The following is a 25,174-nucleotide window of genomic DNA, read 5'->3' as shown; positions in this document are numbered from 1 at the left end:
CCCTGTTGCTGTGCTCTCCTCCGTGGCTCTGAAGCTTACCCCCTCCGCCACCTGCAGTCTCCGCCCGCGAAGGGGCTTCCTAGTGTGTGGAAACCTTTCCTCCTTCACAGCTCCCTCCCTGAGGGGCAGGTCCCGTCCCTATTCTTTTTTCTCTGTTTTTCCTTTTTTCTTTTGCCCTACCCAGGTACATGGGGAGTTTCTTGCCTTTTGAGAAGTCTGAGGTCTTCTGCCAGCATTCAGTAGGTGTTCTGTAGGAGTTGCTCCACAGGTAGATGCATTTTTGATTTATCTGTGGGGAGGAAGGTGATCTCGGCGTCTTACTCCTCTCCCATCTTGAAGGTCCCCTTCATCTTCTCCATTCTTAGCACATGTTAATATTCATCTCTTCAATTTTTTTTCACCCAGTTGTACCTTAGAATTATTTTTCTAGGTTCCCATTTCTTTAAAATTCATAAAGCTCTACATAGAATTATTTTGTAATATTAAAATATCCTTATAACCTTCTTTCTCATTTCAAATGTTACATTTTCTCTCTTTTTTATTAGACTAATCAGATATTTGTATATTCATTCATCTTTTCAATGTATGAGCTTTTGAATTTATTAATTTGGTTTACTTTATAAAGTTTCTAAATCACTGAAAAAACTTGTCTCATCCTTTCTGCCTACATTGTTTGTTGTTATTTTCCTAGCTTCCTGAATGAAATATGTTTAGTTATTTTTAATTCCCTGTTTAGTTATTTTTAATTTCAAAAGCATGTCAGGCTAAACATTTTCCTCTGAGAATGATTTAGGGTGCTTCTCATATTTTTATATGCCCTATTCCCATGTCATTAATTTTTAATGTTCTGGAAGTGCAGTTTTGATTTCCTCTTTGACTCGAAAGTTATTTAGAATAGCCAAGCATGGTTTCTTACGTGGTAAATTGAACTTCTGGTTTTTTTTTTGGCCACGCCACAAGGTACATGGGATCTTAGTTCCCTGACCAGGGATTGAACCTGTGCCCCCTGCACTGGAAGCGCAGAGTCTTAACCACTGGACCGCCAGGGAAGTCCTTTGAACTTCTTATCATGATCCTTTTCTTCTCTGTACCAACACGTCCAGGGAAGAGGAATGGCGGTTTGGGGAGGAGGAGGGGTGATGAGAGACCACCAGCATCCCTTCCTGCCCACACAGTTTGCCTCGTCATCTACCTCCCTCTCAGCCCCAATGTTAATTCCTAGTGGCAGCGATAAGGTTTCATATTTTCATATGAAAATAACTCTTTACTACATCATGGTTGGGGTCCTCAGTTGCCCATCACTCTAGGGAGTAAGTATAAGTCAGTGCTTTTGGAAAATGTAAAATTTTTTTTGTATAGTTGATTAACCATGATGTGTTAGTTTCAGGTGTACAGCAAAGTGATTCAGTTATACATATACATGTATCTATCCTTTTTCAAATTCTTTTAATTACTAGAATTAGACACAAAAATCACCAAAAACATCCTGTTCCCATATCCTGACCATAATGCCAAGGGATCCCATTGTGCATATTGGAAGACAAATCTTAAAGGAGAAAAATACAGTTCATTATTATAACGTTCTTTTCCCGAATCAAACTCTATTTTAAAGGGACCAAGGAAGTTCACTGTTTATAATTATGGTAAAATTTTTTTGGCGAAGGGCTTGGTTTTGTAATGCCAGTACTTCCTGAATGATCTGTTTTGACCGCTGTTTATTATTTTATCTTACGAGCCCTTCCTAGGATAAGTTATCACGTGGGTAGCAGCCGTGTGGACACACATGGAGCTCTTTTCCCCAAGGTGGTCCCCGAGAATGTTTTACCGTATAATTCCAGCAACACTTTTTTTCCAAGTCAATCCACGCAAATTGTCAAGTCACCACACAGTCCAGGCAATTTGAAAATTCACTTCAGTCCATGAATTCCCCTTGCTTAATCTACATGACAATCAATGTTAAAGAAATAGTCTTGCTAAGCACTGACTAGTTAAAAAACAAAAACAAAAAACTAGCAGTTTTCTGTTAGTCCTGTAGCCTTTGGGGGCTACATAGAACAATATCATCTAAGGATGATAGAGTGATAAGCTTTAGTGGGAGGGTCTATGTTTTTCTTATTTTACTAATCAGTACTAACAGCAATACGAACTGGGCTGAAGGAACTACTCAGTCCAGGGGGGGCTTCCAAGAGACCACAGTGGAAATACTACCTACATCATTACAATTCTAGGACTCAACCTGAAAGGTTTCTTGTTAAGTCAAGGTAGCAGGCATTTTTTGATAAACCCCGTAAACGCTTCAGAAGACATTTATTGTGCAGCACTGAGAACCCCGGGATCTGATGTCAGAATACAGCTCCAAGTTTGAAATCTGCCCCTACTAACTGTGTGGCATCCTGCAAGTCACACAATGCTAGTACTACTAGTAATAACAATGAGACTAACATGCATTGACTGGTTACTATATGCTAGGCAGAGTTTTATACTTAGTGCTTTACAGTGTTTGATATTTACTGTGACATTCAATCCTCCTGTAAACCTTGTGAGGGAGGTACTAGTAATATCAATTTATAAATGAATAAACAGAGGAACTGAATTCCTCAAATACACACAAGTAGCCTAGGGTCTGGAGCGGAAACCTGGTTACTGTCTCCACATTCCAAGCTTTTAGCCACGTTCGTCCGCTTCGATGAGCCTTAGTTTCCTTACCTGCAGAGTAAGGACAGTAAAAATTCTCTTGCGGGGTTGGCATGAGTGGCAGAGATCAGGAGTAAGGCATAGTACAGGGACAGCTTCTAAAACTGGTAATTCGTTATCACTGCTGGGGCTGCTGCTATCAACAGTGGTCGTAACATTAGTCAATTTCTAACGCGAAGGATCACGCGTCCTTTCTTCTTTGCACACAAATCTCTGTGAACAGAGCCAAGCTCTAAGCATTTAGGAAAGGTTGGTAGAATTATTATAGTTCAGCAGGGCCAAGGAGCAGGGTCACCAAAGGCTCAGGCACCCGATTTGTGACCATTTGGATGCCTGCCCAGAGATCTACATTCCCCAGTAACGTGCTTCTTCTGGTAAGATCGTTCTTCCCATCGGAGCCACGGGAAGATAGCTATGCATCTGGGTCCAAAGTCCGCACACGGGGTAATCTGTGCCTTTTGCTTCTTTGCACAAAGAGAAGGTGCTTCCAGCTGGCAGCTCTGGCTGGCAGTGTGGCATTTTGCCCAGGAAACTTCATGAAGTTATCTGACCCTATAGCATCACATGAATCTTTTTTAATTTTCTTTTTTTTAAAATTTATTGAGGTAGCATTGGTTTATCGTATTTATAAAAGTTTTACGTGTACAATGTAAGGTTTTGACTTCCGTATACATGACAGTGAGAGCGTCATATGAATTTTTAAAGACTGTCACAAAATCAAGAATCTCAGTGCAAAACAGCCACATCCGAAGCAGCGGTCTGGTTCAACAGTCCTCACTTTAATGGCAGTTCTTTCTTAAACACTAACACCTAACAGAGAGAGCATCGCAAAGCATCAGTCACAGCTTAACTGGGCACTTAAAGGCTGCATGGGTAAGCGTAAAAGATATGCATTTTTGCTATGGAAATACCTCTAGACCAGACATATGTGATGCAACAGCTGTTATCCAAAGCTGCCCCGCACCAAGACATGCTTGTCTGGAAAAGCCAAGGCTGCCAGACAGCTTCTAATCCTCAGAGGAGCCTGCTGGCTGTCATCCGGCTCTCTCTCCCTCCACAGCACACGGGCAGGCGGGGATGCACAATGCCACTTCCGGACCTCGCTGCCCTACAGCCGTGATGGCTCAAAACCCTGGGTCCTGTGGAAGGTGCTTGGCTAACCTGTTACACAACTACTGAAATACCTACCAGGCTAAAACTTCCATTTCTAAAGCAATATTTCTCAACATGTGGACTTAGGTCTGCCTGTGTCACCATCTCCTTGTTAGAAACGCAGATTGCTATGCGTGTTTGTCTATTTACTTGTCTCTGTTTGTCTCCCTTGTTAGCGTGTAAGCCCTGGAGAGTAAAAGCTGGCCTGTTTACTGTGGTGCCTCATACCCCTAACAGTGTTTGGCACATAATGAGGCCTCAATAAATTAATTTGTAGAATGAATTGATTCCCGGGCCCTATACCTGACCTCCTGAATCAAAATCCCTAAGAGCACGGCCAAGGAATATACATTTTAAAGACATACACAGATGACTTTTATGCATGCTAAATTTTACAAACCATTGTTGTAAAGTAATTCATCCAATTCTAATTGGAGAGATGAAAAGTTTTGTCTCTAGGGGCCCCCATACTAGCGGTCTTGTCAGTCTCTAAGGTAAAATGAACATATTAATACAATCCTAGGGGGAAACTTTTTCCTTCTACTCACATACCTCCAACAGATGTCGATCTGCCACCCACAGTGTGCCAGGCTCTGGGTTCCTAAGTGGACAAAACAAATACGGGCTTGGACGGCCAAATGCCTGGCAAAGTCTGGAGCCTACCTGTTAAGAGCACACCCAGAGCTTTCCACTCTGCGAGAAGCGAACACTTGGACTTGATTATTTGACAAGGCTGTCCCTTCTCCCTGCCCTGATATGGAAATGGGACAGACTGTATGTTCATTACTGTTTTCCCGGCAGGTTTGAATGACACCTCCGATCCATGAAAGCCAGATATTATCTCAAAGAATTTATCTTATCTTAAAAGACAATATAACCTTTCTAAAGAGGTTTCCTATATGTTTGGCCCTTTAAGTTTGTTCTGGAAGCTTGGCATTTTCTTTCTAGGTAAAGCCAGCCTTTACCTGGTCCTGGGCTGTCACACAGGTGACTGTCTTGTCCTGTTTCCTCATTTGAAAAATAAGACAATTAGACTAGAACGAGGTCTAGAGCCCCTCGCAATTCTGACGTCCCCTAATCTGTTACTTCTCCATGAGGTCTCACTGCCTGGGCTTCACAGAATATCCAGATGTGATTAGTGAGCAAACAGCTATTGTCAGGCCGGTCTCCCCAAAACTCTCCAAGGCAGAGAAGGTTAGTTGTGGTAGACTAGGTAACATTTGGGACTTGCAAACCATTTCTGAGAATTCTCTCTCTCAGTTTCTATGTTTGCCTACAAAAATACTACGGCAATTTTAATGCACTTAAAACTTGATGTAAAAAGGTAAATATAAGACCTGAATGTCCTCTGAAATTTGAACTTTTTGTTTCTGTCACGGTGGAGCAAGGTGTTTTAGCACAGCCAGATCTAGGAGAGGCTGAAAAATCACAGCTTTGAGGGACGCTCCCAAGCCAAGCTGTGAAGTATAGGGAGACACGTAGGGCATGAAAGGGCCTCCAGAGCCCTTTCCCCGACCCCCCCCCACCACAAAGCCTGCCCTTCCATTCCCTCTGTCCTTCCTTCAGAGGCGCATCTCACAGAAGTTCCCCAAAGGTAGGCTGCTCTGAATTAGAGTCATACCCTCAGCACCAAATTTAATGCCCTTTGTTCCATTGCAGCCCAACTGACTAATCACTGGTGATGTGTCCATTGCCATTGCCAGGTAATTGCATTTTAACTGCCTTTCTTTGGAAAACAGCCTCACAAAACTCAGTGGTTCTCCATTCTTTCAGACCCAATGTCTACGTTATATGCCAACTATTATGTAATACCTTCTTTGTTAGCCTGAAATGAAAATTGTAGAAAATATAACTTACCTACTCACTGTGCCCAAATTATTTTTATAAAAAGGAGCAAGGTTAGGGGCTTCCCTGGTGGCACAGTGGTTAAGAATCCACCTGCCAATGCAGGGGACACGGGTTCAAGCCCTCGCCCGGGAGGATCCCACATGCTGCGGAGCAACTAAGCCCATGCACCACAACTACTGAGCCTGCGCTCTAGAGCCCACGAGCCACAACTACTGAGCTCGCGTGCCGCAGCTACTGAAGCCTGCACACCTAGAGCCTGTGCTCCACCACAAGAGAAGCCACAAAAATGAGAAGCCCGTGCACCGCAAGAGTAGCCCCCGCTCGCCGCAACTAGAGAAAGCCTGCACAGCAATGAAGACCCAATGCAGCCAAAAAAAAAAAAAAAAAAATAGATAAATTTTTTTTTAAAAGGAGCAAGGTTAGAGAAGTAGTTTATAATAAGACAACATATTTCAATAGGTAAAGCTTAAGCAAGACCACTCTAGAAGCTCTAAAGGAGTAGCCCAAATGCTTGCTCTGTGTCTAAATCTATATCTACCTAAAGTCACAAGGACCACCACAAATGACTATAGAGCTAGTGACACATTCCAAAACCTCACTTACTGTCCCCTAAATGCCAGTAGCCTCCCCAACCATTTATTGTGACAAACGCCTCCCCATCATTTATTTTTCCAAATTGTCTTCTACAAACCTAGATCGATGGCCCAGATGTGAAAAGTTTAGCCAGTTTAGCAATGCCAAGAGAGCTATTTTAGTTTAAACAATAGTTCACAGCCTCCAGTAACATGCAGCTACTCTGTCCTCTGCCTGGTTTTTTTCCCCAAAATCTTGGGGTAGGAATGTCATAATGCATAATGACAATCTCAACAATAAAAGCTAACATTTATGGAATACTTCCCACATGCCAAGTGCTTTAAAAAATTTTTTTGCATTTATTAACTCATTTAATCCTCATAACTCCATAAGTAATATTATTATCACTGCGTTCCAGGGATCATAATAATACGCACAGGGAAATTCAGTAACTTGACTAAGATCACACATGTAGCCACATCTAACTTCTTGTAGAAATCAACTCCTTTGGTTATTATAATAGTGAGGTTTTATAGTAAGCAAAGTACTACCTGTGTTTCTATTTTAGGAAAGGAACATTTCAGAGATGAAAGGATGCTTCTTTCTCCAATGCCTGTCTGCCTGTTTGACATTTGAGTCCATGAGTTCTTGGCCTCCTTTGTGCTTTTAGCCCTTGGAATGTAATTAGGTAGCTTTTGACAATATTTTCATCCAAATGATTCGGAGTGGATTTTCTCTTCTTGGCGCTTCGTCTCTGTGTGAAATTGCAGGTCCATTCACTGGAAGATTTGGAATGCAAATCTTTTTCTGAACTCTGCTTTCATTGCCAAAAATCTTGCTCCAAAGCAGGTTTGTTTTAATCAAATTAAGAAATGACCTAAAAAGCAGGCTGTGTGCAGAGTGGAGAGACATGTGGACAGTGGGGTCGGGCATCTCCTAAACGTGTCAGAAATTACAGTCCAGCATCATTCAGGGAGGAAATGCCTTTCTTTCTGGAAACAACTGAGGAGTTGTTCTAACTGATCATTATTATCAATGATTTAAGGTTGGACTTCTACCCTCCTGTGGCTCCTTGTAAAGACGACAAAGGAAATTATTCAAAGCAAACTTGATATACTTATTTTCCTTTCAGGGGGAAAATGATCCCATCTGATCTTGAAAGAAGGATCCTTGAAGCCAAACAAAAAGTAAGTTTTTGAAGGGAGCTTTATCCAGCCCATAACAAGCTGATGGTATGTATTTCTGTTTCCATCCAGTAGAGAACACATTTCTGTTTTATTTTTAAAAGAGAATATGGAATTTTGCATTGTCGTTACTTATTTCCCTGAGTGATAGGCTCTGCTTTGAAAAGGTCTAAGTTACTGAACAAATACCATACGCAGTGGTACTGTAACAGTTTCCAAAGGATTTTTCTTCCCACGTGATGAGAATTGGCACTAAACAGACACATCGGAAGGACTGTATTCACAAGTGGAAAATCCCAGGAAGCTAATGTAGCATATGGGAGTTACTGTGTGTGGTTATTTGAAAAGAGCCAATATTTCCTGCCTAGACACATGCTGATGTGTTGGCCCTTCAAACACCTTATTTTTCAGGAAGCAATTCAGTACTTTTTTTTAGAAGTGACAATTTCTGAAGACCTGCTAAAAATTCCTACAAAGCTCTAGGAAGTCATTTACATCCCTGGATGGTTCACAGGCCAGAGCTTTTAGTAGATCTAATCTACAGTTCCTAGTTCAACGATATAACACACGAATTGTATTATTAGAATCTCAGGAATAATTATTAACTTTCCTATGCCCTTTTCCCCCCTACAAAGTGGCAGCTGCATCCTTTCCCCTTGTTCTGGTACTGGAACCACTTCTAGTCACATAAACCTTTGCTGCCACCTAAAGACTGACTCTGTAATGTCAGGTTCCATCATGAATTTGAGGCATTCTTGGGCATCTTTCAGCAGTGGCCTATTATTTCTATCCATTTTCATTTAGCCGCGGCCAGACAGACTGAGCCAACTTAGACAGATAAAAGTCATGGCTTACTGTTTGGCCCCAAGTGAACCCTCTCCTCTAAGACTCTAAATAGGAATAATGGGCTGGTCAGAGTTCTTCCCTTTGTCCTCTTGACTGCTCACTCTGGAAGATTTATTACGTTCAGAGGCCCTGTTATGAAAAAGGAAGATTAGAAAAGTAATCGGGCGTGGGGTAGGGAAGGGCAGAAAGTCTCCCTGGAATATATCAGTGGTTTGTGGGCGCCACGAAGCTTACTCACCTCTGAGTCCAGTGTAGCCTCTTCTGAGAACCAGAAGTCTGTTCTCATAAGGCAACTGGCAGGGCCAACAGAATGGCCTGGAGAACCTAGACCCTGGAAAACAAACATCATTCCTACTAGGCTCCAAGGTGTTGTTAACCCTCCTGATGGTTCCAAAAATGCAGACGTGTATGATAGGAGGAGAAAGTCCACTGTCTTTTTTTAATCAGCTTTTTAAAAGGATCCTTTGACCCCCCCCCCCATTTTACAATATTTGGGGCTCTCTCATTTGCGCAGGGATTTGTCCCTTTCCTTGTGAGTGCCACGGCTGGGACCACCGTGTATGGAGCATTCGATCCCCTGTTAGCTGTTGCTGACATTTGCAAAAAGTATAAGGTCTGGATGCACGTGGATGTAAGTATCCCATAGGGACTGCCACTACAATGTCCTTGCACGTTTTTTCACCTGGAGCTCATGGAATGAAATGTATTCTCTCTATTTTTTTACTTTAGGAGTTTATTTTCAGGATGGTGATAGTTAAGCTTTTAAAAATCGCAGAGACAAAGTAGTACACAACTCGCACAGTACATAACATTCACTGGAAGCATTCTGAGGCCGATTATGCCTTAACTTTCCCAACAGGATAATATTCTTATTTCTATGACCAGGACCTGAGCTGCGCACTTAGTTCTCAATTCATTGGACCATAATGTCCAAGGAGGAATATGGCCTGTGTACACACACACACACACAGTCACACACATGCAAAGCTTACTTCCCTATGAGAATGGTCCAAAGAGTAAATAGGAGTTGCATTTATATAGGAAATCCAATGGATGAAAAAATTCAGCTCAAGTCAGAGACTAGTATAATCAAACAGGAAAGCGGACTTGACAACTTGCTAGGAAATATGAATCCGAATTTCCAATGTGTTATCTTAGTCAGCTAGTAAGATAAACTATATATGAGATGTTTTGACTGCAGGGTTAGTCACACCAAAAAATAAAGGAGATGCACCCATCAAGACATTTCCAAATGAAACAAAATGTCAACTTTTAGAAGGACAGATTAAAGGGATTAAAGTTTAGACTGGTATGACTCCAAGTGTGGCTCCAAGATCGGCTGCTCTCTGCAAACTGTTTAGGACCCACCATGAGATAAGGAATCAGTGCCAAATCATCTCTAAGCACGATGCTTGGTTCAGCTGATGTGTTTTCCATTGTGAGACTTTCTCGAAGCAGGAAGCATAAGTTGATTTACATTCTGGTGCAAGAGGCTTATGTTATAGAGTAGACTGTTTTGAGTAGATCATTTTGGCTTTATAGTAAGCATTCAGACCAAATTAATCCCTCTTTCTTAATGAGCAGAAAACCTCCAGAGGCTAAGTTAGGTAAATTTCCATTACCCCAGAGTTATCCTGCATCGCAGTTTCCAGTCTTCTTTTCCTTCCCTGATTCACAGTGTGAGTTGTTCTTTAGCCTACCAGAGACCCCTTTATTTCACACATGAAGACACTGAAAAAAGGCTGACAGACCCAAGTACCATCAGTGACCTGGGTCTTGGAACTGGAGAGCCTATGAAACCTCACCAGCTGATTCAGGAAGAGGATTATCTTGACAGCCTTAAAAGCAGCAATGTGTGTCCCGAGCCAGCAGATGCAGTAGGCTCTCCTCCAGAATTTCTACTTAAAATAGAAGAACCAGTTGTATTAGCTTTCTTTGAAACATATCAAATTTATCACTCATTATCCTTACTGTTTATAATTCTATAATTAAACTGGAAAAAAATCTTAAAATATTACACATTTGGAAAATTGGATAATTTTTCAAAGTGTAAAGGGACTGAAATTACAACAGAGAAAAGAATGCAATTATACCCAGTTTTTTTCTTTAAAATTATCCCAGGATTATTTTTACACCCAAAGAATGTTAACATTTTCCAATGAATCTCCATCTTTACATCTTAAATTTGAAGGAGATCATTACACCAATTCAAATCTTCAAACTTGAGAACAAATTTTTAAAGGGGCACATTCTTTATTGCTCAACCAATTGGCTGATACAAATCTTGCCTGCTTGCTTTTTTTTTTTTGGCTGTTAGTTTTGTTTTGGCTTTTGGTTTATCTTATCCAAAATTACACATCAGTAAAATAGGCTTGGAAGGTGTCTCCTCCCCCTGGAAGCATGCAGACTTGTCAAAAAGAGTTTTCCTTGCAACTTGAAAGCAGTTTAAAGGGTCCCAGCCCATCTTATCTACTCTAAACTGTGGAGATACTAGGGTTTCTAGTTCTGAGATTATGAGCTTCACTAAGACTGAGTGGTGGTGATGGGTTGGGGGAGGATCTCTCTCCTTCTCATGCAGACTGAGGAAATGTTTGGCCCCTTACATCCATAGAAATCTGAGGTGGAGCCTGAGACCTTAGAATAGCCCCCCAATTTAACCTTTGGAAGTCTAGTGCCCAGTCTCCAAGTTACCTGGGGTTGAGGCTGTACCTTTCACCCTATGCAATGCTTGCTGTTCCGGAAGACACCAAACTCTAGAAATCCAGGCAATTAAAAACACTGCCTTTTTTTTTGTATGCTCTCCCTTTTCCAGGCAGCTTGGGGTGGGGGATTACTGATGTCCCGGAAACACAAGTGGAAACTGAGCGGCGTGGAGAGGTACACACATTTTTCTTGTTAAAAACCTAAAGTGTGAAAGCTGAATGTGAAAAGCAAATTACACCCAATTTCCAAGAACTGTGGGTGTACAGATGAGCCCATTCTGTGCAGTGCCTGTGTGCCTTATGTGCTCATGTATGCATGAATATTATGTGTAGACAACGAAGAAATTAAATCCCATACCAAGTGACCCAAGTGGAATGTTTCTAACTGGCCTCCATGGTTGGCCAGAGGACTCAGGAATGACCTTCCTGGGATCTCTGAACCAACTACCAAAACTGTTTAAAACTTCAGGCCGTCCACTGTTTTCTAGGGAGATATACAGCTTTCATGTTTCATGAGAGGATAATATCCGCTGCTTTAAAGAAACCAATAAATAATTTTGTGAAGCAAATAAGCACATTGTAATTTATCAGCGTTGAAAGAGGAGTTTGGGGTTTAACATGGCCCCTTTGCTTAAAGTGAAACCTGCCTGTGATAACATGATCTGATAGTTTCATCCCCATAATAATTTTTCTGGTGTAGCTCTGTTTGATGCTGCAAAGCACCTTTTATTCAGAGACTAAGCAGTAGACCATTGAGAAAAGCCGCAAAATACAAAGGAAATAATTTTTGATTAGCGTAAAGCCTACTCAGGGCCAAAGGAAAAAGGAAAAGAGATACAGAATGCAAAATCAGCCTCGGCCTTTAGTTCTGACCCACGTGCAGAGGGAGCTCAGAGTTCCTGGTCCTCCGTGCACAACATGGCAGGTCAAGGACAGTGGTGAGCTCTGACACTCCGGGCAACTGAGAAAGCCTGGATTCAACCAGGGCTGCCCATTGCCCACTGTGCCCTGCCCAGTAGCCAGATGCTGCCCAGGAAGAGTTTCCCACTGGCTCTGCCTCTGGACATCTTGGCACAATTTCTGTCCCAAGGCGAGAAGAGAGGCTGCTGGAGCTCAGAAGCATCTGGGAGCACTGGGCAGGCAGGGCAGCCGGGCCAGAATGAACGGCAGGGTGTGCTGTGTGACATCCAGGCCCACCCATATGTAGAGAAGCCGCGGCTGTGGAAGGGGGGCAGAGGCAAAGTCTGCGGCACTCTGCCGCAGTAGTGGAAAGAAGGCCGGACAGGCCAGCCCAGGCCCAGGTTGGCAGGGTTGTGTCTCTGAGTCTGCTGCCTGCCCTCTGACTGCAGGTGTCAGTTCAGGTGTGAGTGGGTGAGGACAGGCACGGCCCCTTCCCAGAGGGAGCCAGCTTTAGGTCTCTGCTTCTGGTCCATTGGGCTGAATTCCTTTTTTTCATGAAGATCCGCCTGAAACCAGAAGCTTAAGGACGAGGCAGTGAGCTAAACAGTGAGAGAGAATGAAGAAGAGAGAGCCATTCAGAAGGTGCCTGTTCAGAGGATCAGAACAAGAATTCAATTGACGTGCTATCGAGAGAAGTGGCCTGGACACAGAACCTTCTCGTCTTTGAGTCCCTTTCAATTGAGCAGCCCAAAAAGTGAGAGGCTGTTACTGTACCTTTCATACCAGCTGTGACTCCAAGTGCTGACGGCCAGCCGTGGAGCCCCCTCGACCAGTGATTACCTGAAAGCTCGCTAACTCACCTACCCTGGGCCTTGGAAAGATAAACACCCATGTGCTTTTGGACTAAAGACTAAAGACTTTTGAGAGCAAAGCTTAGAACATTCGTCATGGGACATAGCGTCCTCTCTAATTGCCGCAATTCTTGAAACTGTGTTGTAAGTAAATCTACTAAGTGGAATAGCCAAACAGGTAGTCTTTTTTAAAAACGAGGGACCGTCGGCCCTTCCCTGGCGGTCCAGTGATTAGGACTCCGAGCTTCCACTGCAGGGGGCACGAGTTCGATCCTTGGTCGGGGGGTTTGAGCCGAACCCCCTCAGCCATCCGTTGATCTGAGAGAATCCATCTCAGTGACTCGTTGGCAACAGGCACACTTTCTTTGGTGGATAAGATTGTAAGGCCACGGGACACCCCCGGCCATAATGTGCGTGGACACACGTTTAGGAAAGAAATTTGCCTCACTTGAGATGTTACGTTTCTCCAAGCACTAGGACTCTCTCTGAAGTGGAGGAAATCTGTGGTCGATTCCTGTCGCCAAATCCAGAGGTGGACCAGTGGTCACAGGGATCCCAGAGTACCGTCCTCATAACAAAATGGCACAAGCACCCAGAACCCTGCCTCGCATCCCCTTCGAAAGCCAACCCAGTTCTCAGAAAGCACCTTTCTTCCCTGAAAACAGTGTCAAGCTATTTAGGGATGCTGTGGCTGAGAGAGTGCCCAGAGCCCCGGCACTCCAGAGCATGTTTCTGGGTCCTGTCAGGGACCCTTCTTTAATCCCTCCTGGCAGCAGGCTGCTGTGTATCTGGAAGAACCCAGTGTTGCGGTCCACTCTCAAGACTTTCTGGCCAAGCTGAAGGTTCCAGCACAGATTCTGCCGAATTACCAATTATTACTCTCACTCCCACCCCTGAAACTCAGTTCCCAGACTTCTGTCATAGGCAAGCCACATCGCAAGGCACGGCGCGGGCACAAAGTCAAGTACGACACGAAGCCTATCTTCAAAGGCTTTAGAATCTAGTAGGGAGACTGCAGTCAACCATGGATTACAATTCAAGGCAGAGGAATTAAAGGCTCAAGAGACGATCGGTCTCCTAACCAGGGTTATTAGGAGGTTATAACCTCCTAACCAGGGTTATTAGAGGAGAGGAAGCCTTCCCCCGGGGGTGGGCAGTGGAGCTTCATCAGGCAGAAGTGGAAGAAGGGCGTGAAGGTGAAAGAGCAGGGGCACGGAGGTTTGAGCGGATCCTTGGTGATAGTTCAGACAGGTCTGGTTGGAGACTGAGATGGATTCATGGCAGTGACCAGGGAGCTAGCGGAGGGCCCAAAAGACGTCCTGCCCGGTGAGTCTCAGCGCGGGGCCTGGCCGCAGAGCCAAGTCCAGATCACCGTAAATCCCCGAGCTGAGCTTCACTGCTGTGTGAGCCATTATTACGCATGGAGAGCATTCTGTTTCTCAGGTTGGGGAGAAAACCTGGAAAGGCCCTGCCATAGCAGCCATAGTGCAGATCCGAGGAGAGGAGTGGCATTACCTGCGCTTTGGAAGGGCTCCTCTGGATTCAAGAGGAGAAGGAGGCCAGGACTGGCTAGACCCTGCTGGGCATCACAGAGGTCCAGGTGCAGGAGGTAGCGGAGGGGAGAGATGCTGAGGGTGGGAACCGGAGCAGCCGCAGCAGCTGCGAGGGAAAGGAGGACATGAAACCAGGAGAGCTGCGTTATCATCAGAGACCGGCTCTTCAGTGTAATTTGAAGGACCGCTGCTTCTGCTTCCTTCACTTGCTTCTGGAATATCTTGTGTGTGTGTATAGAAAAGTCGCACTCCAGTTACACTAAGAACACCAGGTGTTACAAATGCTGAAGCATGATTTGCATCTAATGCTTTTTTTTTTTTTTTTTTTTTTGCCTCGCTGTACTTTCTAATATTTTAGGAAGTTCCAGAGAGTTTCCTTTTTGACAGATTTTACAGTTTTGTATATCATGTTGAAAAGCGTGAGGGACATTTTTTTTGGATACGTCTTTGATTGAGCTAGCTTTAGCTTGTTGCATATATCAAACTGCCTGGGGAACTTTTTCAATATGCATATACCAGTCACATCCCAAGGAAACATTGCAGACTCTCCAGGGTTTTGAGTGAATACCTGTGGCATTAGGTCATGGTTAGAGCAAGGACCCTGTGTAGACAGGCAATGGCTTGAATCCCACTTGCTGGTTGTGTACCCTTGGGCAAGGTGTCTCTCCATCTTTAAAACTGGTACAATAACAGTATGTACCTCACAGGGTTACTGTTGTATGGATTAGATAAATTAGTCCATCTGAATCAATTAGAGCAGTGCCTGTCAATAGTAAATACATAGTACATGTAGTTAGTGTGTGAATACTGAAAATTTTCCAAATGATTCTCATACACACACACACAAAACCTAGCACCAAAGTACTACAGAATAAAGTGCTTTATACAGAATTAAAAAAAAAAAAACTGCGAGGGGTGATATCGGTAGAGGGAAAAAAAGAGAATGAAACCAAAACACTAAGGTTTGGGAGCTGGACGCTGGGAAGGAAACGGGTGCGAGGAATCGAGGTCCAGGATAGAGGAGAGAGAGAAGATCTGAAGGATGAGAAGGGAGCAAGTTAACGAGTTCACTTGGGATCTTCTGAGTTTGAGGTGCCAACGAGGGCCCTGCGATATGTCTCAAAACGGCCCTAGGGGGCTCAGCTCTCTCCAACTTACGGAAGATCACAGAGGACTGAATCCCACGGCAAAACGTTTTGAAATGAACCCGAGGCTGTTTTTCCCAAATTGCTAACATTTCTCCAGTAAACGAATGCCCTGTCTTTGAATCACTCTGTGCGTCTTTTTGCACCTTTATGAGGCAGCCCCTCTGAGAGAATTCAGTGACCGGTCGGTGTGAGTCTTGGCAGCTTCTAGTCTAGAAAGACAAATGGGCCGCTGCAGAGAAATAAACACCCTCAGTCAGAGCCGTGGAGAACAGCTATCTTCTTCTCCATCAGGTGCCATTACTGAGAAAGCTGCGTTTCATCAGGATCAGGCATCTAGCTATAGAATATTATAGAATGTACAGAATGACAGTGTATGTGTGCCCAGTGTCGCAAAGCTCGTGAATGATAGAGTTGAAATCAGTAGCAAGAGCCAACCTTATTTGATGTTTACTGTGCGTTGGACACAGTTATAAGCCCTTAACCCAAACAATTTACCATTATTCTCCTTTTAGACACAAGGAAATCAAGGCACAGAGAGGTTAAGTAACCTGCTTAAGGTCTCACAGTTAGGAAGTGATAGAAGCTGAATACAAACTCGAGCTCCCCTCCCTTAACCACTATTTTCCTACAGCTCAGAGCCCAGGTTTCTTAACTCCGGGGTCATTCTAAAGAGCAAGGAGAAGTTTTCCTAGAAGGAGCTTTTCAATATCAGTGTTTTGTTTGTTTTTTAAAAATTATTATTCCTGAAGTCTTTTAGTCCACCATGCAGGGGTGTAGCCATCTGGCCATGAGCTGCCTTCGCTTCTTTCCCTGATTCCAACACATCTGACAGCCAGTGTCAAAGCTAAAGAAAGACCAGACAATGAGCTGGACTATTCATCTATTCAGATAAGATCCCCAGGCCAGTAAGTGTTCCCTGACTGGCCAGCGATGACCGCCATTCATCAACTGGATGAATGGGATCTTTCCCAGCATCTCATTTCTTCCCAAGGTTCTCACACCTTGAGTGCCGGGAACAGGGTGAGCCCCAGTCTGTTGCTCAGCCAGGAGAGGGCCAGCAACGTGCAGCGCTCTGGAGACAGCTGCCATGGATGGTCCTACTACTTTCCTTCCTCCCGTGAGTCTGTTTATGCCAAGGTCGCGGTCCCAAGGCTCTTCCTCAAGGATTCTCTGTCTCTCAGAAGACATGCGCAGAGACTCCTGTGAAGAGAGTAGCTGCTTTCCCGGGAGCTGGGGGAGGAAGGGGTTGGAAGAGCACAGCGGGGAGTTGAAGAAGGCTGCAGAGACCATACTTGTTCGACCTTAAAGAATAAGTGGGATTTAACCAAGTGAAGCAAGGGGAGATGACATTCTAGGAAGAGGAAATAGCCCTAGGAGACCCAGGAGCATGAGAATAGAATTTTCTGAGAACAAAACGTACTCTGGTGTGATGGAAAGTGGTACGGCAAACTGACAGGACTCAAGACTGGCCCCGTGGCCTGGGGTCACCTGTGTGGACACGTGAGCCATACCCCGCAGTTTGGAATTTAGGCCGGAGGCAAAAGGAAAGAGGAGAGGGCCGTAAACAGAGCTAGAAAATAACTATGGTACCGGGTGGAGGATGAAATGGAAACCAAGCATCAGTTAAGACAATATATCCAGATTAAAATAATAATAATAATTATTATTATTAAAGGACTCTGTACCAGGACCATGGTTTAGGCTTTTCAAATAGCATAAACCCCTGAGCTGAGAATCGCTATTACTGATGGGAGAGCATTCTATTTATCAAGTATGTTGGGACAAAATAGATTGAAAGCTGCTGTAGGAGCCACAGCTCATCTCCCCCACGGTCCAGAAGGATATCTCTGGATGAGACAAGAGATGGAAGCAGGGGATGAGCTAGAAGCTGTTACGAAAGGACACATTTGAGACATTTGGTAATTGACTGAATGGGAAGAAGGAGGAACTAGGTAGGGAAAAGAACAAAGTTCAGCTGTGTCATGAGCCATTGCTCTGAGCTCCAGGGCAGGGCTATTGTGTCAGAAGCAGGGACACTGGAGGCACATGAGGGCCCCTGCCTGGTGCCCTGCTCCGTGGTGACCACAGGAGGGACCCTGGACTGGATGATCCCAGTCACTCAGAGAGGTTCTCAGACCACCTTGGAGGCTGAATGGACATACTAGCCCTCACCTACTGTCTCTGCAGACAAAGAAAATGTTGTATATTGAAGAGTCCACTTCTCGTTTTGTAAATTAATGTCATGCTGGAGTCTGAACAACAGTGCCAAGAACCTCGAGCTCTGTTGCCCATCACAGGGTCCTCTGTGCCCGTTACGGGTGCCACCCTCTTAACGTGATTTCTTTCCTTTAGGGCCAACTCTGTGACATGGAATCCACATAAGATGATGGGCGTCCCTTTGCAGTGCTCTGCTCTCCTGGTTAGAGAAGAGGTATGTGTTTCCTGACTCATGGCCCAGTCCATAGGTGGGGTTGTATAGAGTAAATGTGTGTAGTGACAAAACCAGCATGATTTTACAGGCTGGAACAGTGAGCCGCATCCACAAAAAGGGGAGATTGTTAATTAGGATAATTGTAAGGACCTGCTTTTCTGTCCAAATATAGGATGGTTGTATTTTGACAAGACGAGACAGGCGTGTTCCATGAATGGCTAAATTGTTGTACTTGTGAAAAAGGTGTAGGACATTAGGTTGTACTCTGCAGGGTCAACAGAGAAATACCATTCAAAAAATGGTAATGGGATAGAAGAGGTGGAGCTTCAGGATGAGGCAGGTGGCAGTTCCCCACTGTCCTTTGGTTAAACCACACCTGGAGTGGTTTGCTTAGGTTAGTGTCAAATCGTATAGGGAACCCCATCAAGCTAGAGCTCAAACAGTGAGGAACCTTAGTTCACATGGAAGAGAGGTGGTTGAAGGAACTAAAGATGTTTCGTCTAAAAAAATTTAATGTAAAGGGCCGAGAGGAAGGCAGCCTTTGCAGCATAAATGACTCAAGTGGGAGATTCGTTTTTGCTTGACGCTTCGGGGAGCTGGGTTAGTAACACTGGATGGTACAGCTTTGATGGTAAAATCCGAATTACCATGATTTGAGGTCTGACTTGGGATCAGTAAAAGGAATGCTTTTCTGAAAATTAAGCTGCCCAACCGGTAATGAATTACTTATGTAGGAATAAATTCATCATCAGGGGAGGTGACTGAATGGACATTGGGCAAACACTTATTAGTAAGAGGACAGAGAGATAGAAGGGGAAGGAATAGGAACTTCCCTGGAGGTCCAGTGGTTAAGACTCGGTGCTTCCACTGCAGGGTGCACGGGTTTGATCCCTGTTTGGGGAACTAAGATCCCGCATGCCTTGTGGTGTAGCCAAAAAAAAAAAAAAAGGGGAGGGGAAGGAATGCTATAAGATGGTATTAAGTACTCTGTGTTAAGAGAGTTCTCGGTTTTCAAAAAGCGTGGGATATATTAGCTTAAAGAGTTAAAAACAAGTTTCATTACTTCAGGGCATATCAGAGGCTTCAGTTGCTGATATATATTATAAATATCTAAAACGAAGGTATTTATGATAGTTTCCAAAGTTTACTCGACCAGGAGAATTTCTTTGACGGCAACTGTTTTACAACCAGCAGCTATTCACGTATTTTAAATAGTTTAGGATATAATGGCTCAGAATCAGGACACTGTCTCACCTTTATGTGACTTTTACTTATCCTTTTGTACAATGAGGCTGGTGCTGTCCCACCTTCTAGAGGTCATGTGCTTTGCGTTGCTTTTCCTATCCCAGTAGAAGCTGGTCTGGTCTGTCCATGATTCCGCACTCCCTGAGTGGTTTCCCTTAGGATTGATGGCACCTAAGCACGAGCTTGCATGGCTGGGGGAAAATGGTGCTAAGTTTCTGTGACCGTGAAACAAAATAGATGCACCAATTGCTCAGTCTCATTGGTCTTTGAGTCCAATTCAATGTCATTCTACTGCTCTATTACAATTACATTGTATTGAATTTCTACTAGTCTCAAGAAAAAATTACTTAATGAATTCCACTGAATAAAAAGGCCAGACTACAAAACTGAGCCCAGTTCTGTTGTCTACCATCTGGACACTCGGTCTGGTCTTTCAGGACCTAGATCAAATGTTAGTTGCCTTCTGTTTTAGTTTGGAGAACTTTTAAAAAGGGCTCTCACTTCTAACTTCAACGAAGTGATCACAGTTTAGTCTTTTCTTCTCTTGTCGTGAGTCACGAAAGAAAAAAGTAAATGCCAAAGTTTCTGTAAAATCACAGTCACACTGTGGATAACCAAAGCATCAAAGGCTTCCTGTGGTTCGAGACAAATTGCAGTGTGGTGAGGAGACTAATGATGCTGTTTTAGTCAGAGAACGTGATTCATTCACTGGTCTTCGGAATAGTTCAATCACTTTGCCACCCATTTTCCATAGTAAGCTCGTGGTGCAAGGGCAAATTCATGGTGATTGACAATGAAACTTTCTACTGTAACTACCATTAGCAAATGAGTATGAAAACACAGTGCTCGGGCTTCCCTGGTGGCACAGTGGTTGAGGGTCCGCCTGCCGATGCAGGGGACATGGGTTCGTGCCCCGGTCCAGGAGAATCCCACATGCCGTGGAGCGGCTGGGCCCGTGAGCCATGGCCGCTGAGCCTGCGCGTCCGGAGCCTGTGCTCCACAACGGGAGAGGCCGCAACAGTGAGAGGCCCGCGTACCGCAAAAAACAAAACAAAACAAAACACAGTGCACAAGCTTTAACCACTCTTGAGAGAAGAGTGTGACATCTGAAAGATTCCCTGTTGAAGACCCCAGAGTAGCAATGTCTTTATTGTTTTAGATTTTAGCTTATAAAAACGATAGCAATGAACTGTCTTAAAAACTATGATATCCATAAAGAACTCAAACCCTTATAGCTAAATGATAAAGTACTTGAACTAAATATGAACAAAACAGTAGAAGAATCACACCAATAATATTTTACAAAACCAAAGCGTTTCCAAAATAGTTTGCTTACAACAAAACCAGAACATCAGGATATTCTCCCAATGAACATTATACTCTGATTGATTTTTTTAAAAAATAAATGCCTTCTCACTGAAATTCACCTGACCTGGATTTACATCCCAACTGTTCCATTTCTAGGTGTAATTTATAGAGCAGCTTACATAAAGTTTTTGAGATTCAGTCTCATCTGTAAGATGGGAATTATTAATAACCAGCCACAATAAAGGGTATTGTAAAGCTTAAGTAAAGTAATCAACAAATTTTTAAAAAGATAAATGCCTTCTCTTAAAAAGGAGACTAAAAGTACATATATGCCCTGTTGTTAACCCCTGGTGACAGCTGACCCTTAGCCATTTATCCTATAGACTTGACCTATCACAACAGCCCATCCTGTCGAGATATCGGCCTCATTTTTTTTTCTCATTTGATTCTCTCTCCAGGATATTCAGTGCCTGTTTCTTTTATTTTTTTTTCCTTAATAATCTCCATCACAATGTAAATCTAATAGAATACCTAATAAAGTCAGTAGAGTTTCCTAAGTTTTCTCTTCTCTTCTAGGGATTGATGCAGAGTTGCAACCAGATGCAGGCCTCCTACCTCTTTCAGCAAGATAAACACTACGACCTGTCCTACGACACTGGAGATAAGGCCTTACAGTGCGGACGTCATGTTGATGTTTTTAAACTCTGGCTAATGTGGAGAGCAAAGGTGAGCACGCTGGGATTGGCTGAATGTCGACTAAAAACAGACACTATATCTGGTGACCCTTATTATGACATGTTAAAAATTGATTTGCAAATTGAAAATTATTTACCCGAGATTAGGTTTCTTGAATCCTAGATCTAGTTATCTACACGGACAAGAATATAAGAAAACCCATTGAGTGTTTTCTTTCTTTTAAACCTAATTGCTTCTAATGCTCACTCATCTAGAACACCAATACATGTTGCTTTATACGGCAGAACCTCTGGATCCCTAAGAAGTGCTTCATTGTTGTTCTTGTCCCAACTCTTGTTTTTTACCCAGTGATTGATCCTTTGGGCAGGTTAAATGCAGTCTTTTTGTTTGGAGAATAAAAAGGAAAAAGAAAACACCCAGCACGATAGTTTATTTTTGACAGTTCACAGGGTAACCTCTAGTTATGACGCTTTTTTTAAAAACTCTGGAACTACCTAGTGACCTCTTTTGGTTCAGTTTCTCTGTTTACCTCAGAATTTAACGGTAGATGATCACCCCTCTTTCAGAAATGGAACTCTGTAACTAATGGTGTGCGCCACTGGCTGGACCTAATTATAGCTTTCAAAGAGCATACGTGTGCAGTTAAATGTAAGCAGGCTGGAAGGGTCAAAGATTCTGTTTTTCATTTTGGCCAGATTCCTAACTTACGTGTCACTAATCAGTGACCTTCCACCTGGTTTCATTAATCTCCCACGGGAGGCAACGGCCTGAGCCAGTGGGGACACTGGAAAAACCCAACTGCTAGAAAAATCCAGCTGCTAACATAGTACATGAGAGAAACCTGACAAAGGGAGAGATGAGAGGGAAGCTGGCATGCCCCGAGGTCCTGTGTGTTTGGGAAATGGTCCACAAATTTGGCTCTCAGCTTTCTAAGTAGCCTACACAAAGAGGTAACAGGTTCAGCACCATAGGAACAAGCAAATAACTTGGTCTGCTGCATGAGACCACCGAATGGGTCCTTCCTCAGGTCTGTGTAAAGAGGTATGGCCCACGTCCACAGCACCCAGTCCATACGCCGGTGTTTATAAAAGTGTTCAAAGCAAACTGAATCGACTCAAACAGTTCAGAGAGGCGGATGGCTAACAAGAAAAAGAGGGGGCTTGGGAGTGAAACAATGCATTCAGCAACTATCTTATGGAATCTTCTTTAAACCCATCCTGGAAAAGGGCAGTTTAACTAGAAAGACTGTCTTAAAAACTATGATATGGACACATGCCTTTTGCTCAATGCACAAATAACTCTTAGATGGTTTCTGGGGATGGCTAGACTACATGGTCTTCAAACAAGCCTCCATGATGGTATTTGCCCCGGTTGAGTTTTCTCTAAGTATTGCTAAGGATCAGACAGCTACCTGGAGTGAGGCCCAAGGTGAGTTACTGCCCCATAAAGGTGGGTGATGAGTGAGGTCAAATCCCTTGAGCTGGGCAGGGGACCCCTTCCCTTTCCTCTTTTGAAAGTTGAGAGCCTGACAAGGATAGGTATCTGGTCCCCACCGCCCAAGACAAGACTCATGCGGTAGGCAATAACACTTTCATTTGGCAGAAATAAATCAATCGAGAACGTAGATTATTGGTGTACTCTCAGGCTGTTTTTTTTGTTTTTTTTGTTTTGTTTTTTTTGCGGTACGCGGGCCTCTCACTGCTGTGGCCTCTGCCGTTGCGGAGCACAGGCTCCGGACGCGCAGGCTCAGCGGCCATAGCTCACGGGCCCAGCCGCTCCGCGGCATGTGGGATCTTCCCAGACCGGGGCACGAACCCGTGTCCCCTGCATCGGCAGGCGGACCCTCAACCACTGCGCCACCAGGGAATCCCTCTCAGGCTGTTTTAAAACGAGCAGGTTTTTCATTTCATTGATTTGTGGGAATTGTAAAATGACAAAGGTAGACATCAGCTAGTACGTTGAAGCAAGCTTGGTCTCTAAACATTGTCCAGTATCAGTCTTTTTGTCTCTTGTTCCCCTGGTGTTTTTATTAAAATGATGATCATTAGCTATATTTATACAAAAATGCTTCTGACACTGTTCATCGGTTCCTGCTGCTGCTTTTCCATCGGAAACCTCCCTGCCAGTGTGGTGCAGCCGGCTGGTTCTCGGAGAAATCACTCGGAGGACGTCGGGTGTGAATTAAACAGCAGGACCAAATGAAGCTTGAAATAAAGGCAAAGGATCCAGTTTCTAAAGGGCTGAAATACAGGCACCAGAAGAGGGGGTAACAAGAGAGAGAGAGAAAGAGAAAAATCACGGTGGCTATGTAACTTATGGACACATTTTTTTTTTGCATTGAAAAATAGTTTAATATTATACATTATCATCATCCAGAATTTAAAATATTGTAATTATTTCATGTACATCATGTTTGTGTAAAGGAATAATTCATTTTCTAACATTCATATATAAGGTGTGAACAAAAATGAAGACACACTGATAACTTGGTAATTAATGAAAGTCAACACATTATTTATGCTTAAAATGCAGAAACAGATGACAGTGAAGAATTACAAGTGAGAATTTGAGTTACTTAGAAGACATGGACACATATTTTTTTTAATTCCTTATGCAAACCCTTAAGTGTCTAGACAGCTAAACGGGAAAAACGTCCATTGTCTTTCAACTTAAAGCTGCCTTTTTAAAAAATGAAGTGATAATAATTATTAAAGTAATAAGCTCAGCCCTACAGTCCACATCAAGGGTGAGGATAATTACAATCCAACACCCCTAACCCTGTAGTAATGCCAGACAGGGCAGGAGAAGTACCCACTCCTAAGGAGAGCCGTGAGAGTGGCCACATGTCATTCTATTTTGCATCTGCCAAAGCAGTACAGTAAGTCCTCTACATACGAACCTTCAAGTTGCAAACTTTCAAAGATGCGAACGTGCATTCACATGTCCAATCACGTAAGTTAGTTCACGTGTCTGGTGTACCTTGTCACGTGCGTGCATCCTCTACAAGTGGTTGTGCTTTTGTGTACTTTACTGTACGGTACTATTTTCTGTGTTTGTTTCTTATGTATTATTTGTTCAAAGTATTATAAACCTTTTACAGTACAGTACTATGTAGCCGATTGAGTTAGTTGGGTACCTAGGCTAACCTGGTTGGACTTATGGACAGATTGGACTTATGAATGCACTCTCGGAACAGAACGTGTTCGTTTCTAGGGGACTTGCTGTAACGAGGAGGAATGCGGCATTAATCAGCAACCCCCCTGTTATCAGATACACCTGGAGAATACAGTGTTCCAGTGAATCCGCATTTTCTCCTTAGTAAGATAAACCACATGAAAAATATTGACCTAAGTATAAATTACAGTTCTTTCACCGGTTGATAGAAAACGGAGCTAAATGCACTGAAGACGGCCGTCATGTTAAGTCCAAGACAATTTGACTGGAGCAGATGAATGCAAAAAAGAAAATATTGAGCCTCCTGATGTGGGATGCTAGGAGGTGTTCTGGATGGTGGTATGATTTGTAAGCCTTGCACTGGCAAAGACACTGTGTCTGCCCTCAACTCTGTTCTTATTGGGTAGACCGTTTATTTTGTCTGAATTTTATTAGAGAATCCTAGGACTTTAACCTCAGTGGCTAAAACTCACGGGTAGACATAAAAAAAACCCCAAAAAATCTTAAAAGGAGTCCCCTTTTTAAGGCCTGCAGTGATGGCTTAATATGTAACTATTGAGTTTTTACCGTAAATCTTCGTGTTTGTATATGATTATGCAAATTGTCAGATTTCCTTATAGTTTTCTATGATTGGCCTCTGTAATTAAAATGTAGATAACAGAGGGGTTGGCAAATGGCTGAGGGAAAAAAAATAACAGGAGAAAACTATTAAGGGGAATGCCTGGCACTCTTTGCTGAGTGAATGAACGTTCCCTTTCTCTCTAAAATATTAATTTATTTTAATAAGCAGATACTGAGCATCTGTTACCGTGCCTGGTGCTGAACGGGCCCGGGGGCTTCAGTTCTCCAGGCAGGAAAGAGAAGCGCTC

The 25,174-nt window shown here is 43.4% G+C and overlaps 1 protein-coding gene across 1 annotated transcript in view; it reads left to right on the top strand.

Annotated features, from left to right (window-relative positions):
- The window catches only part of GAD2 (glutamate decarboxylase 2), a 69,221-nt gene that overhangs the window by 32,106 nt on the left and 11,941 nt on the right, over nt 1–25,174 (top strand). The window contains exons 9-13 of the mRNA XM_029238239.1: nt 7,400–7,454; nt 8,812–8,928; nt 11,110–11,174; nt 17,804–17,882; nt 21,012–21,161. Of these exons, the coding sequence (XP_029094072.1) occupies nt 7,400–7,454; nt 8,812–8,928; nt 11,110–11,174; nt 17,804–17,882; nt 21,012–21,161 (466 nt within the window). The remainder of the gene's footprint in view (nt 1–7,399; nt 7,455–8,811; nt 8,929–11,109; nt 11,175–17,803; nt 17,883–21,011; nt 21,162–25,174) is intronic.

The sequence above is a fragment of the Monodon monoceros genome, unplaced genomic scaffold (assembly GCF_005190385.1).
Source record: "Monodon monoceros isolate NGI ecotype Baffin Bay Population unplaced genomic scaffold, NGI_Narwhal_1 Super_Scaffold_21, whole genome shotgun sequence".
Taxonomy (NCBI): domain Eukaryota; kingdom Metazoa; phylum Chordata; class Mammalia; order Artiodactyla; family Monodontidae; genus Monodon; species Monodon monoceros.
Note: the sequence above shows the minus strand (reverse complement) of the source record. Positions and strands in the feature narration are given on the sequence as shown.